This window comes from Solanum verrucosum, unplaced genomic scaffold (genome assembly GCF_900185275.1).
Source record: "Solanum verrucosum unplaced genomic scaffold, falcon-dt-bn FXZP01000118.1, whole genome shotgun sequence".
NCBI classification, from domain to species: Eukaryota; Viridiplantae; Streptophyta; class Magnoliopsida; order Solanales; family Solanaceae; genus Solanum; species Solanum verrucosum.
The window spans coordinates 824,313-842,213 of NW_026020568.1; the positions used below are offsets into that span (position 1 = coordinate 824,313).

The 17,901-nt window shown below is 37.1% G+C and overlaps 1 protein-coding gene across 2 annotated transcripts; it reads left to right on the forward strand.

Annotated features, from left to right (window-relative positions):
* Window positions 1-10,748: 10,748 nt before the first annotated feature.
* Window positions 10,749-17,530, forward strand: LOC125810527 (protein transport protein SEC23). 2 transcript variants are annotated; one of them, XM_049490000.1, is made up of 7 exons: window positions 10,787-10,923; window positions 11,002-11,062; window positions 11,244-11,831; window positions 12,189-14,009; window positions 14,930-15,046; window positions 15,125-15,196; window positions 16,990-17,530. In XM_049490000.1, the coding sequence occupies exons 3-7, from the start codon at window positions 11,352-11,354 to the stop codon at window positions 17,125-17,127; spliced, it is 2,628 nt and encodes an 875-aa protein (XP_049345957.1). In that variant the 5' UTR covers window positions 10,787-10,923; window positions 11,002-11,062; window positions 11,244-11,351; the 3' UTR covers window positions 17,128-17,530. The 2 variants fall into 2 exon arrangements, with proteins under 2 accessions (XP_049345956.1, XP_049345957.1); XM_049489999.1 differs by lacking the exon at window positions 11,002-11,062 and having other exon boundaries at window positions 10,749-10,923.
* The last annotated feature ends 371 nt before the right edge of the window (window positions 17,531-17,901 follow it).

Below are 17,901 nucleotides of genomic sequence, written 5' to 3' on the forward strand. Positions count from 1 at the left end.
TAGCGGACATCCACGAAAAGATTTGGCAAAAATTACGTCGGAATTCTAGATCACCAAAAAAGATGGTGAACTATAGCACACGAAAATCGGTAAAATAGGGGGTTTACCTATTTTGGGGATCGTTTGACCTCTTAAATGGGTTGTTTTGCTCGTCAGGGCCAACTGGCTCCATAGTAAATGTCTTAACGTACGTCCTTGAAAAATTTCAGCAAAAATGACGTCAGAATTTTGGATCACCAAAAAATATGGTGGACTATAGCACACAAAAATCGGCAAAATTGGTGGTTTACCTGCTTAATGGGTAGTTTGACCATGAAAATGGGCCGTTTTGGCCGTCAGGGCCATTTGGCTCCATAGCTAAGGTCTTAACGGACGTCTATGAAAAATTTCGGCCTAACTACGTGGTGGTTCCCCAACTCATTATTGAGATCCTCATAAAGTTTTTTTCTGGAAAAAAATTGGGTGATCTGAGGCGCGAGATCCATTGGTTAATATGCACGAAACATCAAGTTATTTGGATAATTCTTTAAAAAGGCCAATAAATGCGGAATTAAAAAAATGGTGTGAGTGTATGTGGTGGTTCCCCAACTCATTATGAAGTTCCTCATAAAGTTTTTTCACAAAAAAAATTGGGTGCTCTGAGGCGCCAGATACCTGGGCTAATATAAACGAAAAATCGAGGAATTTGGGTAATTCCTAAAAAAATGGTCTGTAAATGGATAAATAAGCATTAAAAAATAGTGTGAGTATACGCGGTGGATCCCCAACTAATTAGAGAGGTCGTTATAAAGATTTTTCACAAAAAAAAAATTGGATGCTCCGAGGCGCCAGATCAATGGGCTAATACACACGAAAAATTGAGAAATTTGGGTAATTCCTAAAAAAAGGAATGTAAATGCGGAAATAGGTGTTAAAAATGGTGTTAATATACGTGGTGGTTCCCCAACTCATTACGCAGGTCCTCATAAAGTTTTTCCAAAACACAAATTTCAGGTGCTTGAGGCACCAGATCCATGGGACACACGGAAAATCGAGGAATTTGTGTAATTCCTAAAAAGGGGTAAATAAATGTCGAAATAGGCGTGCAAAAAATGATACGAGTATATATTGTGGTTCTCCAACTCATTAAGGAGGTCCTCATAGAGGTTTTTCAGAAAAGAAATTTGGGTTCTCTGAGACGCCAGATCCATGGTCTAATACACACAAAATTGAGGAATTTTGACAATTCCTAAAAAATGGGGTAGTAAATGCAGAAATAGGAGTTAAAAAAGGGTGTGAGTATACGTAGTGATTCCCAACTCATTACAGAGGTCCTCATTACGTTTTTTTTGAAAAAAAATTGGGTGATCCAAGGGGCCAGATCTATGGGATAATACATACGAAAAATTGAGAATTTTTGGTAATTCTTAGAAAAGGACCCGTAAAAACGGAAATAGGTGTTCAAAAAATGGTGTAAGTGTACATAGTGGTTCCCCAACTCATTACGCAAGTCCTCATAAAGTTCTTTCAGAAAAAATATTTTGGGTTCTCCGAGGCATCAAATCTATGGGCTAATACACATGAAAAATTGAGGAATTTGGGTAATTCCTAAAAAAGGGCCAGTAAATGAGGAAATAGACGTTAAAAAATGGTGTGAGTATACATGGTGCTTCCACAACTCCTTAAAAAGGTCCTCATAAGTATGTTCATAAAATATTTTTGGGTGCTCCAAGGCGCCAGATCTATGGGCTTAACACACGAAAAATTGAAGATTTTTGGTAATTCCTAAAAAAGGCTTGTAAATGCGAAAATAGGCATTAAAGTGGTGTGAGTATACGTGGTGGTTCCCCAACTCATTAAGGAGGCCCTCTAAAGTTTTTTCAAGAAAAAAAATTGGGTGCTCTGAGGCCCAGATACATGGGCTAATACATACGAAAAATCTAGAAATTTGGATAATTTCTAAAAATGGGGCAATAAATGCGGAAATACGTGTTAAAAAATGGTGTGAGTATACGTGTTGGTTCCCCAACTCAATACGAAGGTCCTCATAGTTTTTTTAGAAAAAAAATTTAGGTGCTTTGAGGCGCCAAATCCATGGGTTAATACACACGAAAAATTGAGGAATTAGGGTAACTTCTAGAAACGGGCTTGTAAATACGAAAACAGGCGTTTAAAGTGGAGTGAATATACGTGGTGGTTCCCCAACTCATTACAGAGGTCCTCATAAAAATATTTTAGAAAAAAAATTGGTGTTCCAAGGCGCCAGATCATTGGGCTAATACACACATAAAATATCAAAGAATTTGGATTATTTCTAAACAAGGGTCTGTAAATACGAAAATAGGCGTTAAAAATGGTGTGAGTATATGTGGTGGTTCCACAACTCATTGCAGATGTCCTCATCAAGTTTTTTCAGATAAAAGTTTTGGTTGCTCCGAGGTGCAAGATTCATGGGTTAATACATACGAAAACTTGAGGAATTTGGGTAATTCCTAAAAAATGATCTTTAAATGCGGAAATAGGCGTTAAAAATGGTGTGAGTATACGTGGTGGTTCCCCAACTCATTACGGAGGTCCTCATAAAGTTTTTTCAGAAAAGAATTTTAGGTGCTCTGAGCCGCCAGATCCATGGGCTAATACACACGAAAAATTGAGAAATTTGGGTATTTCCTAAAAAAGGGCATGTAAATGCGAAAATAGACGTTAAAATAGTGTTAGTATACATAGTGGTTCCCCAACTCATTACAGAGGTCCTCATAAAGTTTTTTCGAAAAAAAAATTGGGTGCTTTGAGGCGCCAGATCAATGGGCTACTACATACAAAAAATTGAGGAATTTTGATAATTTCTAAAAAAAAAGGGCATATAAATATGGAAAATGGTGTGAGTGTACAAGGTAGTTCCCCATTTCATTGCACATGACCTCATAAAGTTTTTTCAGAAAATTGTTTTGGATGCTCCGAGGCGCTAGATTCGTAGGCTAATACATAATGAAGGAATGTGGGTAAATCCTATAAAAAGGCCTGTAAATGCTGATATATACTGCAAAAAAATGGTGTGAGTATACGTGGTGATTCCCCTACTCATTACGGAGGTCCTCATAAAGTTTTTTAAGAAAAAAGTGCTCAGAGGCGCTAGATTCATGGGATAATACACACGAAAAATTGAAGAATTTGGGTAATTCCTAAAAAGGACCTGTAAATGTGGAGATAAGCGTTAAGAAAATGGTGAGAGTATATGTGGTGGTTCCTTAACTTACTACGGAGTTCCTCATAAAGTTTTTTCAGAAATTTTTTTTGTTGCTTCGAGGCGCTAGATTCATAGGCTAATAAACACGAAAAATCGAGGAATTTGGGTAATTTCTAAAAAGAGAGTTGTAAATGTGGAAATAGTCGCTAAAAATTGTGTGAGTGGTTCTCCAACTCATTACGGATATCCTCATAAAGTTTTTTCAGAAAAAAAAATTTGGGTGCACTGAGGCGCAAGATCCATTGGATAATACATACAAAAATCGAGAAATTCAGGTAATTTCTAAAAAAGATCTTGTAAATGCGGAAATAGGCTTTAAAAAAATGGTGTGAGTATACGTGGTGGTTCCCCAACTCATTATGGAAGTTCTCATAAAGTTTTTTCAGAAAAAAAATTTGGTGCTCTGAGGCGCCAGATCCGTGAGTTAATACACAAGAAAAATTGAGAAATTTGGTTAATTCCTAAAAAAGGGCCTGTAAATGTGGAAATATGCTTTAAAATGGTGTGAGTATATGTGGTGGTTCCCCAACTCATTACGGAGGTCCTCATAAAGTTTTTTCAAAAAAAAAAATTGGGTGCTCTGAGGCGCCAAATCAATGGGCTAATACACATGAAAAATTGAGAAATTTGGGTATTTCCTAAAAATAGTCCTGTAAATGCAGAAATATGCATTAAAAATGGTGTGAGTATGCGTTGTGGTTCCCCATTTCATTACACAAGACCTCATAAAAAATTCAATTTTTTTTGGCTGCTCTGAGGCGCTAGATCCATGGTCTAATACATACACAAAAATTGAGAAATTTGGATAATTCCTAAAAAAGACATGTAAATGCGGATATATGCATTAAAAAATGGTGTGAGTATACATGGTGGTTCCCCAACTCATTACGGAGTTCCTTATAAAGTTTCTTTAGAAAAAGTTTTAGGGGTCGTTTGGTAGAGTGTATTATGAAATATAATACATGTATTAAGTGTGTGTATTAGTAGTACCTTGTTAGGTACACTTTTTCATTTCATGTACAACTAATGCTTGCATTTGTTATACACTCTATTGTGTAGTAAGTTGTGTATTACTAATACCAAGTAATTCTACGTATTAGTAATACATAGCATCTTAACACTTGCATTAGACTAAATAATTACAAAACTACCCTCAAAGACTTTTTAAAACATTTCCTAGCATTTTCTCACAACTCTAGAATCTTTCATTTTCTTTCTTGTCATACATTTTTATTTTTAATTTTGATTTGTTTTTCAGTGACTTTTAATTTGTTGGTGTCTTAATATGCTTTATGGCCTCTATCTTTTAAAAAAAAACTAATTTCAATATAGTTTAATCAAAAAATTTATTATTGTGGTGATAAATTTGATAAAAAAAATTGCCAACTTTTCACGAAAATATTTTGACATAATAGTACAACTATTTAATATTATTTTTGAAAAAAAAGAAGAAGAGTTAATGATGTTTTAGCAAAGAATTTTTTTGATGTTTCCAGAAAGAACTTTGTTGCAAAGGAAGTGTACAATCAAATAAAGTGTGAAGGGTATTTTTGTAAATATATATTTTAAAATAGAAATTATGCAAGATTTGTTATTTCTAATACATTAAAGTCAAATAGTGTATAAGAAATAATGCAAGCACTACTAATGTACCCTATTTTGCATTGTTCTTATACATTCTACCAAACGACCTCTTAAGGTGCTCAGAGGCGCCAGATCCATGGGCTCACACGAAAAATTGAGGAATTTGGGTAATTCCTAAAAATGGCTTGTAAATGCAGAAATAAGCGTTAAAAAATTATGTGAGTATACGTAGTAGTTCCCCAACTATAACACCCCGAAAATCTAATGACCTAAGATAGAGCCAACATGTAGTCTAGTAGCCTAAATGAGTTAAATGTAAAGATATGAGTCGTAAAATAATCTCCCCTACTTAGTATTAATGTTTTAGTCCCTAAACGTCAAGGCGTGACCTCCAAGGACCCCCCCCCCCCTCCCAAGGGTCCTAGAAAAGGGTCCTTGAGAAGGATCCAAGAGAAGGCCCAAAAAGTTGTCAAAACAGTAGGGACCTACGAATAGGGAACCCACGAGCCGTGGGTGGGCCCACGAGCCGTGGGTGGGCCCACGCCCCGTAGGTGGGGGTCGTGGGTCGATTAGTCTCCCCATTTTTCCCTTGTTCCTCCCATGTTGCAGAACCAAATGACTCATTGCCAGTACGTGGAGTGACCCCACCCACGGTCCGTGGGTGGGGGTTTCGTGGGTCACCACCTGAAGTACACTAGTTTCAGCCATTTATCAGTCTTGGTTTGAAAACCTTGACAGTTCAGTTCGCATAGTTCGTAGCCATCGTTAGAGGAAAGAACTTGTGTTACAAGGATTAACTGTAAATCTGGCAATTATGAGGGTTAGGTTGGTAATTTCCTAATTAATTAATTAGAGTTAGGGGACGGTTTTTATGGTTTTATAATATATATTTAAGGCTTTTAAGACTATTAACTACCCTTACAACTCATTAGTTCCCCAAACTCAAATTAGAAACTATCTTCCCTCCCCCAAAAATTCTCTCTCCAAGATGCCATTGAAGAGCAAGGTCAAGGTCGAACTAGGGTTCAAGAACCGGCCTTTCTTCTCCAATTTCATGTGGAATTCAACCTAAGGTATGGTAGTTTTCATCCTTGGGTAGCTATCACCCAAGGAGCCCTTTCAAAAACTTTTATCTCAAATCTAGAATTCCCCAAAGAGTTAGGGTTTCAACTCAACCCCATGGATTCTTTTTGAATGTATTACTGATTTTATATGATTTTAACTCGAATTCCTAAAGAATTCATGAGTTTTCCCAATCCTAGTTATGATTCTTCTTTACACTATCAATGTTATTGAAAGTTGATCAAATTGATTGGATGTGAGTTGATTATGATGTAGTTACATGATTTAAGTATGATTCTACATGTATTCTTCATTAACCTAAGATTCTAGGGTGAAATTGATATAGCCTAGGGTTATGTCATGAAAGAGGCAAATTGAGGGTTTAGATGTGACCTTCTAAAATTGATGAACTTCTTGATGAATTGCCTTAGATTAGATCACCTAAACATGAATTGCTTATGATCAAAACTTGTAGACACGAACTAACTTGATTAGGTCTTATATGATGGATCATGGTTGAGTAGTATTGAGATTGACTCTATATGATACTAAATGACTATAATTGATCAATAATGAAGCATGTGGTTAGTTTACCTTGAGAATTAGGTTCACATAATGACCATGTGAGGTAATGCTATAGAGTAAAGCTTGTAATATGAAAATGATTTCTAGGGCCCTAAGAGTAATACCTAGTATGAATGAACTATGAATATGGAGGCTTTAAGAATGAAGCTATTATGCATATTGAATTGTATAAGGTACTAATGTGGAAGGACTTCACCCACATGACCTATAATATGAGTATATGAGCTTATACATGCAATGCATGAACTATTTGAATTATGATTATATAAATGTCTATTATGATGAATGTTAGATGTGTTGATTTACATGGTCTATGATCCTGGAATGCAATATATGTGAATCATGCATGATTGTGATATTATGTACATGCTTATGAATACTTTGAGAGGGAAGTGTGTATGATGATGATGTTGTTTTTGTGTCATTACAAAGACAATTACACACACACTCTATGCATAAACATGATTATGATGTATCAATGGTGTTAATTGAAAATACAGTTCTCATATGCACCTTTACACATTATTATGCATGAAATGCACATGACCATGATGATCCTATAGTGTTAATTAAAAGGCCATTCTCATGCAAACACATGATCATAATGTGAAAATTTTCCTCACATATTAATGAAGATTCTAAGGTTGAAAGTCCATTATCACCTACTCGAATCTATGAGCTATTTTATGAGTTGGGTTGAACGAAAGGTGAAATACTCCTTCAAACATGTAAATCCAATTCAAAGACTAAAACAAGTAATTTTAGGAAATAATGTTTAGCACCGAGTGGATATGGAAAGTGAGGTAGAGGCCCTTCCGTCAATACAAGAGGTCGGGTCCTCTAAATTATTCTCATGGGATGGAAGCTCCTCCGTCAATACAAAAGGTCGGATTTCTAGAAGCAATCTCCCTATCCCATAACTATGTGCCCACATAGGTCTTTAGCTAGTGGATCAACCTAAAAGCTAATACATTTAGTTCTACCTTAGGCAAGTAGGACACCTTCTTTCAGTGTGGAGTTACACGACACCAGATTCCATGTAGCTCACATGGTCTATGTCGGTTAAGGCTATCTTTCCTCCATGAACAAGAAAGTGAGTTATGTGTTATGGTTCCTCAAAAGGATTTACTTAGTATGAGTGGTGTTATGGGATGTCATTCATACATGGCACAAGTAGACTTTAAGAGTAGCCATGGTGTGTTTCTCTTATTTTTATAAACTATGAACATGAAATATGAACTATGGCAAATGACTCCTTAAGAAGACCTACTTAGTGTGAGTGAGGGTATGGGACTTCACTCATACATGGCACAAGTAGACTTTGAGAGTAGCAATGGTGTGGTTCCATTACATTATGATGGGTTATGAATTAATGCATGCTCCATTTGGATTGTTGTTATGATTGATTTTCCTTGACATGAGCTAATGAATATGCATATTTCCTTATCTATGAGTATTAACTATGGATAAGACTAATGTATGATAAGTATGAGCATGGTGACTTAAATGTGGTACTTACTGTAGATAGGGTTATGGGATCCTATCTATGCATGACTCAAGTATAACCTAGGGTCACTTATGTGATGGTTCCATTATAATGAGGTGGTCTTGGTATTTGACTATGTATGTATACTATGCCTTATGAATGTTGATGCTTGCATTATGCCTATGATTTATGACTATGTTGTTGTACTCTGCTATGATAAACTATTTATGAGTTGTCTTATTAGTATGTTCTCCAACTATTTTCCAAGGAAGATGTTCAAATTGGCATATGCATGGTTTCCAACCAAAATGTCCTTTTAGCATGTTTTCAATGATTTTATGCATGGCTATCATACTTAGTGCATTTTTGTACTAACCTCATATTTCTACATTTTCTATAAGTGTAGGGTTTGGCTCTTGAAGGTGGTCTTCTATTGATTCAAGCTTGGGATAGGTAATCCCCTTTGCTAGTTAGTGAGTCCTCAAGAATCGAGGATGAGTATCTTTACTTAGTAGTTTCTTTTAGTATTTCATTTAAGAGTTATTGTTAGGGCCGTGTCCCTAAGTTTTAGATTTCGATTGTATCTAGATGGCTAAATGAGACAAAGGTCTAGTCTTTCATTCTCTTTTATGAATGACGTCGATTGTAAAGAAAAATTAATTCTGCATTATTCTATGAGATTTATGTTTATGATATACTAAGGGCTTGTATGCTGCCCCTTCGAGGTCAAGTACGCCGTGTTACGTCTAGGGGGTACCCCTGGGTCGTGACACCAACTCATTACGGAGGTCCTCATAAAGTTTTTTTAGAAATTTTTCTTGAGTGCTTCGAGGCGCCAGATCCATATGCTAACACATGAAAAATTGAGGATTTTTGTGTATTACATAAAAATGGCCTGTAAACGCGAAAATATGCATTAAAAATGGTGTGAGTATAATGTGATGGTTCCCTAACCCAGTTCGGAGGTCCTCATAAAGTTTTTCGAAATTTCTTTTTATGCTCTGAGGTGTCACATCCATGGGCTTATACACACGAAAGTTGAGAAATTTGTGTCATTCTTAAAAATGGCCTATAAATGCAAAAATATGCGTTCAAAAAATGGTGTGAGTATGTATATGTGGTGGTTCTCTAACTTATTACGAAGGACCTCTTAAAGTTTTTTCAGAAAAAAATTTAGATTCTCTGAGGCGCAAGACTCATGTGCTAATACACGAATAATTAATGAATTTGTGTAATTCCTAAAAATGATTGTAAATATGAAAATATGCGTTAAAAATAGTGTGAGTATACGTGATTGTTCCCCAATTCAATACAGAGGTCTTCATAAAGGTTTTTCAGAAGAAAAAAAATTGGGTGCTCTGAGATGCCAAATCCATTGGCTAATACACACCAAATATCGAGGAATTTGCGTAATTCTTAAAATATGACTTGTAAATGCGAAATATGCGTTAAAACAATGGTATGAGTATACATGATGGTTCCCCAATTCATTACTGATTCCTCATAAAGTTTTTTTAGAAAATATTTTTGGGTGCACCGAGGCTCCATATCTTTGGGCTAATACACACGAAAAATCAAGGAAAATTTGCGTAATTCCTAAAAAAATAGCCAATAAACGCAAAAATATCCGTTAAAAATGTGTGAGGATACGTGATGGTTCCCCAACTCATTATGGAGGTCCTCATAATGTATTTCAATAAAAAAAATTGGGTGCTCCGAGGCGCGAGATCCATAGGCTTATACATACGAAAAATTGAGAAATTTGTGTAATTTCTAAAAAATGACCTGTAAATGGGAAAATATGCGTCCAAAAAAAAAGGTGTGAGTATACATGATTGTTCCCAAACTCATTACGAATGTCCTCATAAAGTTTTTTCAGATGTTTTTTGGATAATTTGAGGCACCAGATCCATTGGCTAATACACACGAAAAATTGAGAAATTTGCGTAATTCCTAAAAAATTATCTGTAAATGCAAAAATATGCATTAAAAATTGGTGTAAGCATACATGATGATTCCAAAAGTCATTACGGAGGTCCTCATAAAATTTTTTGAGAAATTTTTTTAGGTGCTTTGAGGCGCTAGATCCATGTGCTAATTTGCGTAATTCCTTAAAAATGGCTTGTAAATGCGAAAATATGCGTTAGAAAATCGTGTTAGTATATGTGATAGTTCTCGAACTCATTACAAAGGTCCTTATAAAAAAAATTCAGAAAAAAAATTTGGGTGCTCTGAGGTGCCAGATCCATGGGCTAATACACACGAAAAATTGAGGAATTTGCATAATTCCAAAAAAAATGGCATGTAAATGCGAAAATATGTGTTAAAAAATGGTGTAAGTATACGTGATGGTTCCCGAATTTATTACAAAGGTCGTCATAAGTTATTTTAGAGAAAAAATTGGGTGCTCCGATGTGCCAGTTCCATGGGCATACATACGAAAAATCGAGGAATTTACTTAATTTCTAAAAAATAGCTTGTATATGCGAAACTATGCATTAAAAAAATAATGTGAGTATACGTAATAATTCTCAGATTCATTATGAAGGTCCTAATAATGTTTTTTAGAAAAACTTAAGTATTTCGAGACATCAGATCCATGGATTAATATATACGAGAAAGAGGATTTTCCTTAGTGCGTTTCTTTCTTCGGTGTGCCATGAAGCAGCGAGCCACGTGTGAAAGCGGCCATGGATGCCTTCGTACCACCAGCCAATCACTACAAGCCTCACTGCCACCTAGGACATAAACATTAAAAATTGCTTAATATTTTTAATTGAATATCCCCACGCGCACTAGGTGACGCGCCATCTGTTACTCCTCTTAGGTGAAAACTTCTCGCTCACAGAGAGAGAGAGACCGAGAAAGAGAGAGCGACTACCGGTTACTTTCCCCGTCTTTGGGGAATTTTGAAACAAATCACTTTCAGCTTGATCTTCGCTTTACTGGGACCAAAATCTCTGCATCAATTCATCATCAGGTATGTGAATTTCTCTACTGAAAATGTAATTTGGGGATTGTCCTCTTTACCAATTGTGTTATTTTATCGCTTTACTAGATTTGATATCCTGGGAAAGGCCTTATCTGGGTAAATCCCGACTTGGGTGTGAGAAATTCTGGTAAAATTGGTATCTTTGCTGTTTCATTTGGCGATTTTCATTTTCTTTTCTTGAATTTAATGCATTCTATATATGTCTTCTGTGGTTTTAAGATGTGGGGTTTTAATTTTATCCTCCTCTGTTAATGCTTCTTTTTGTAGATTTTAACTGACAGTTGTTTTGCCAATTTTTCTTGACCTAGAACCTCCAGGGAGATCTTGGATGTGGCTACGGAGGGTTGGTTCCTTTTAATCCTCTAGATTCTTGGCTTGATTTTTATCTTGTTTGAGCTCCTTTTAATGCCATTTTGATGGCGAAGCGACCTGAATCATCAGTTGGATACTCTGTTACCATTCCACCCCCTCAGCAAGGGACTCAGTCACCTAGACCTGACACTGTATTTAGTCCTCCTCCTTTCCCATCATCCTCAGCAGGTCCTATATTTCCACCACCAATTGTTCAACCAAACCAGATTCCTTCGCCGTCTATCAAGACTCCCAATTTACCATCACCTGCTAATGGAGTTAGAACTGGAAGCCCTGCTCCTCATCTAAGCACCCCACCTGGTCCTCCTGTGTTTTCGTCACCGCTACAACCAGCTGCAGTGCCATTCAGAACTTCTCCAGCTACCCCTCAGCCTATTGCGTATTCCTCTGCTTCATCTCTGCCCACATCATCACCTCCCCAGTTTTCAAATGGGTCTGTTGAGCTGCATCACCAAATTTCTGATGTTACTGAAGATTGGACACCTGCTGCAGAATCTCCAAATGTTCTATTCTCGGCTCACAAGGTATCCCTTTTAAGTTCTTATTTAAACTTGTTTCTATTGTAGTGTTATCCTTATAAACCTGATAGTAACTTATTTCACTATGAGTCGTACTTTAAGAGAGGCGGATCTCATATTTATGATGTTCTTTCTCTCCGGAAAGATACTTGATTGTGAATTTTAATATTTTCTCCCTGTCCCTTAGAATAGTTGCAATGAGGATCTTATTCTTCTTCTCTGAAACATCAAATTGCAGGTCATTTTTCAATTTGATCTTTTAATTCTAATATCAACTATTACTTTAATGTTAACTCTCACTGGATGTTTCTGTTCACATTAGCCATTTATTCTTACTTATGATGATTGACTTTTCTTCTGAAGGTGTTGAAGCAGAAAAAACTTGCAAATATTCCAAGTCTAGGATTTGGTGCATTAGTTTCCTCCGGAAGGGAGATGTCACCTGGTCCGCAAATGATACAACGCGATCCCCATCGGTGCCATAATTGTGGCGCATATGCAAATCTTTATTGCAACATTTTACCTGGCTCAGGTCAGTGGCAGTGTGTGATATGTCGTAACCTCAATGGAAGTGAAGGGGACTATATAGCTTCTAACAAGGAAGAACTGCGCAATGTGCCAGAACTATCATTACCTTCAGTTGATTATGTCCAGACAGGGAACAAGAGGCCTGGTTTCTTTCCAGTGTCTGATTCCAGAGTGTCAGCACCAGTTGTTCTTGTAATAGACGAGTGCTTAGATGAACCTCATCTCCAGCATTTTCAGAGCTCCTTGCATGCATTTGTGGATTCTTTGCCTCCAACAACAAGACTGGGGATTGTCACATATGGCAGCACAGTCTCTGTATATGATTTTTCTGAAGAATCAATTGCATCCGCTGATGTATTACCCGGTAACAAATCACCAGACCAGGAGTCTTTGAAGGCATTGATTTATGGGACCGGGATATACTTGTCTCCTATGCACGCATCTCTTCCTGTTGCACACTCAATATTCTCATCATTGAGGCCATACAAACTGGATATTCCAGAGGCTTCTAGAGATCGTTGCCTGGGTACAGCAGTTGAAGTTGCTTCGGCAATTATTCAAGGTCCATCAGCGGAAATGTCACAGGGTGTTGTTAAAAGGCCTGGTGGGAACAGCAGAATTATTGTTTGTGCTGGTGGACCAAATACATGTGGTCCTGGATCGGTTCCTCATTCTTTCTCGCATCCAAACTATGCTCATATGGAGAAAATTGCATTGAAGTGGATGGAAACCCTAGGTCGTGAGGCATTCAGGAAGAACACAGTTATTGACATATTATGTGCAGGCACATGTCCAGTAAGAGTGCCTGTCCTGCAACCTCTTGCCAAGGCCTCGGGGGGTGTACTTATTCTCCATGATGACTTTGGCGAGGCTTTTGGTGTGAACTTGCAGAGAGCATCTGGGAGGGCTGCAGGTTCACATGGTTTACTTGAGGTCCGCTGTTCGGAGGATATTTTTGTTAGTCAAGTTATAGGCCCTGGTGAAGAGGCGCATGTGGACAGCAACGAAGTGTTTAAAAATGATGATGCTCTTGTCATTCAAATGCTAAGCATCGAAGAAACACAAAGTTTTGCATTATCAATGGAAACCAAGAGAGACATTAAGCGTGATTTTGTGTATTTCCAGTTTGCATTTAAGTTTTCTGATGTCTACCAATCGGATATCACCAGAGTCATCTCTGTTCGGTTGCCTACTGTGGACAGTGTTTCATCATATCTTCAAAGTGTTCAAGATGAAGTGGCTGCTGTTCTCATTGCCAAGAGGACACTTTTGAGAGCCAAGAATGCCAATGATGCACTTGATATGCGAGCCACGGTTGATGAAAGAATCAAAGATATAACAAGCAAGTTTGGTTCTCAAATGCCCAAATCAAAGCTCTATCAGTTCCCGAGGGAGCTCTCGTTGTTGCCCGAAGTCTTATTCCATCTTAGAAGGGGGCCGCTTCTAGGAAGCATTCTTGGTCATGAAGACGAGAGATCTGTGTTGCGGAACTTGTTTCTGAATGCAGCATTTGATTTGTCCCTCCGAATGGTGGCTCCTCGCTGTCTGATGCATAGACAAGGTGGCACTTTTGAGGAACTACCTGCTTATGACCTTGCTATGCAATCTGATGCAGCAGTTGTTCTTGATCATGGAACTGATGTCTTCATTTGGTTGGTAAGCAACTTACCTCTTTCTTTAGAGTGCCATCAAAGAGCTTGTATTTAGCAATAGTAGTAAATCCTGTAGTTTTTCTCTTTGCTTGTCATTTATCCTTTGTTAGCTCATGAATCTTCATGCTTGGCTAAGAGCTAATATAATGCGCTATTTATTGTTATCATGAGGCTTTTTTTTTGTTAAGTGATAGCCTTTATTGATGTCTCGCTATGAAGGTGCTGGAGTTAATATAACAGATAGTGCAGAGCACTGATTTGAGCTGAATATCACAGGTTCACTTTTAGGAAGTAAAAAGGAATAAGCTGTAAACTATGGATTGGACTGGGCCACACTATGCAATGAATCTAAAGAACCTTCAGGATTGTCATGCCCCGGGAGTTACAATACATAGTAATTAAGAAAAATTAAGAAGGGAGGAGGCTATATTAATCCTCGTAGGTGCATATATATTCTCTGCTTTTCTTTGAATTAATCATTATTAATGATTGTTAGGGTTTACAAGGAGGATAAGCAAAGAGTGGCTTGAGTTTTGACTAATATCTTGTAAAGAATCTTGATTTTTCTTAGTGCAGTCCAAATAATAAACACGTCCACGTTGATCTTGAATTTAGAACCTGCTTTCTGAAATCTCTGGTTGAGATCAACTTCCAAGTAGAAGCCGAATGCACCTGAATATTGACTTTTATGTGTATATCTTCATGTCTGTGCTTCAACTGCTCTAGATTCATACTGGATGCTACTTTGAATGAAGTGCAGTGTAGAGATTTCTGTTTTGTCAACTTTTTCCTATTTCAAATTATTGCAGTCATATGTCACTTGTCAGACTGACTTATTTGAGGAGTCATGTGACAGCTTTGAACATGAGAATTTTATTCTTTTCGTTCCATTGATTTTTCATTTCATTTCACCGATATGTTCAGGGCGCGGAACTTGATGCTCAGGAGGGAAAAGGTGCAGCAGCATTGGCAGCTTGCAGAACTTTAGCTGAAGAGCTCACGGAAATGCGGTTTCCAGCTCCTCGGATTCTTGCATTCAAGGTATACTTGTTTCCGAATCTAAGACTGTTCATTCTCATATGACGGAACAATTGAGATTTAAATTTTGGTGCGTCACAGGAAGGAAGTTCTCAGGCTCGATATTTTGTTTCCCGGCTGATACCGGCACACAAGGACCCTCCTTATGAACAGGTAAATGGATTTCAACTTATGTCTGTCATTAGCCACTTTCAGGTGCTATCTGTTTTTATCATTTCTGTTTAACAACTATTTAGCGGCAATGAGTTATTAAGCTATGATTTGAAAGGACTGGACTTTCCGGAGCAGTATAATCTGAGATTCTCTCTCTATATCGGGTTTAGGAATTTGATTTACAAAGTAACTTAAACCTTGTGTTGTGGTGACCAGAAATGAAATCAAGCCAACGAACAAGCACAAATAAGAGTTACTACTCGAATTACGATGCAGAGGAAAGCATAATTTGTAGTAGGAGAAAAATCTTTCCAGCTTAGAGCTATGGAGAAAATGTTGTCTGGTATTTTGATAGAAGTAGTTATGTCAGCAGATCTAGGTAGATAACAGAACCTGGGCATACAATATATTGGAATTACCATTAGAAGGAACCAGAAAGCTATGTGGAAGATGGGGGATATCAATGCAATTGTAGGGACATTGTTGTGCAAATTTCAACATGTAAAGAAGACTGTTTGAATAGGAATCTTATTAAAAAGGACTCATCCGGATTTGTGGCAAAAGGTGGAGGATTTGTGGCTTAGGTCGTAGGTTCAAGCCCCACACCACGCAAAGCGAAGCCTGGTATATAAGTGGAGAAGGGTAGGGGGGCAGGCCCATTATCCACCGAGTTTAGAAGGCTGTGATTGGTCCAAAGGGCGGGTCACAGATGGATTTCTCGGTTATCAAAAAATAAAAGACTCATCTGGATAGGAAATAGATGAAGTAGAAGAAGAATTCCCGAAATTAATCATAACTACGGATGTATTAATATTGCTATGGAACGCTATAATTTGTGGTGAAAGGATCTCACCAGTGAAAGGAACTAGCACAACAACTGATAATGAGCCATCCCATGTAGCAGCTTTGAGAAATGGCCACAAGACTGTAATAACTATCAAATTGTGGTTGAAGAAAGCTTATTAAAACGGAAAATGAATTTCATGTATAGATGTTTTGAGAGTGGGTTGGTGATAATGTGATGAAAGCCCCCTACTCTTTTGTAAATGCAAAGATGGGCTGGTGTTCCCTACTATCAAATGTTTGTGGCCTCGTATCACAATACCTTGAAACTATAAAGGACTTGCAGAGAAGATCACATACTTTTAGAATTTAATATGTTAAAGAAATCTGAGTTGATTTCTTGATATTTTCTTTTCTGTTTTGGTAAGTTGCTCTCATTATTTCTTTATCTACCTTTGGTTGTTGGCTGCTTGGTAGAAGTGTTGATAAACCAAGTTGGTTAATTTCATCTGTAGGACTTCCATAAATAATTCCTTATAGAACTCATTGACCAACACCTACCCTACTTTTACTATTTATTTGGCATTTCCATTGCTATTCTTGTGCTCTGAACACTGAAGAGCCCAACAAAATGTGTTCCCTGTCATGAACCTCTTAACCAGCCACGGCTGATGCCGTCTTAAATCCTCCTTTCATTATTCACTTCTTTGCTTGCCATCCCACTCTGCACCTTGTCCCCTGTCCTATAAATCTTTTGGATCCACACTGCATGTTTTTGTTGTTGAAATAAATATTTTTCCTCTCTGTTCTGACTGCAATGACATAGTGGGTTATATATCAGATGGTTTTCATTGGGGAAAGCAGAATTGAACATTCAGACAAATTTGTAACTTAGAGATCTTAACTGCTTCTTGCTTATTAACATTGCTGAGTTTTGCCCTGTTACGAATTTCAGTTCTGATACATTAAAAGGCATTCAAAATTGTAACTTTGCTTAAATGATTTTGCAGGAAGCAAGATTCCCACAGCTTCGGACTTTGACTACAGAACAGAGAACGAAGTTGAAAAGCAGCTTCCTTTACTTTGACGATCCCAGTTTCTGTGAATGGATGCGGAGTTTGAAAGTTTTGCCACCTGAACCAAGTTAAAGACCATAATTGAACGTTTAGTGGCAAATCTTCAAGGAGCAAATCCTGAGAGTTGCATTTGGATGTACCATCGGGTCCAATGGCATAAACACATAGTTGAGTCGTGGGTGACAGAGCCTCTTATCTCTCAACTTTCTGCTGATTCCTGGTTATCATGCCAGGAAATGGAACTCTTCCATTGCGATCCCTTTCTGTATGAAGTGGAAGTGACTGAATTCTTTTGAAATAAAAATTCACTTTTCTACCTACTCCTCCTACCTTGTGATAAAAAAATTTCCAGTGAAGAGAAGCCAAAGGGATTATACATTTTTTGAGTGATTTGTAATGATGTAGAACAAGTTTGCAAGTTGGTTAGCAGTTAGTACATTGTTGATGTTGTGAATTGGTTAATTCTCTGTAGACAATAGACATAAATGTAGCATTTCTTTAGTGTACAATGAGCTTCTAAGGTACTTTTTTGCTTCAGTTTAAGCTTGCGTTGGTACATGCTATATGAAATCATGATTTCAAATCAATATTTGGACATGCAATTTGAAATTATAATTTCAAATTAGTGAACTTGTTCGCGCTTTGCACGAAGTGAATGGTCGTTTTATAAATTTGTTATTAATTAAAAATGTAAAACTTGTTTTTACTACTATAGTTCTTTTAAGGATTTTTTAATATTATAAAATATTATTGATGAAAATTTATCGTTTTGCTAATTCCTTTTTACTTTGGAGAGGTAAAGTAAAAATTTAAATTTGATTAATTTTGAGCTTTAGTCTTTTATGT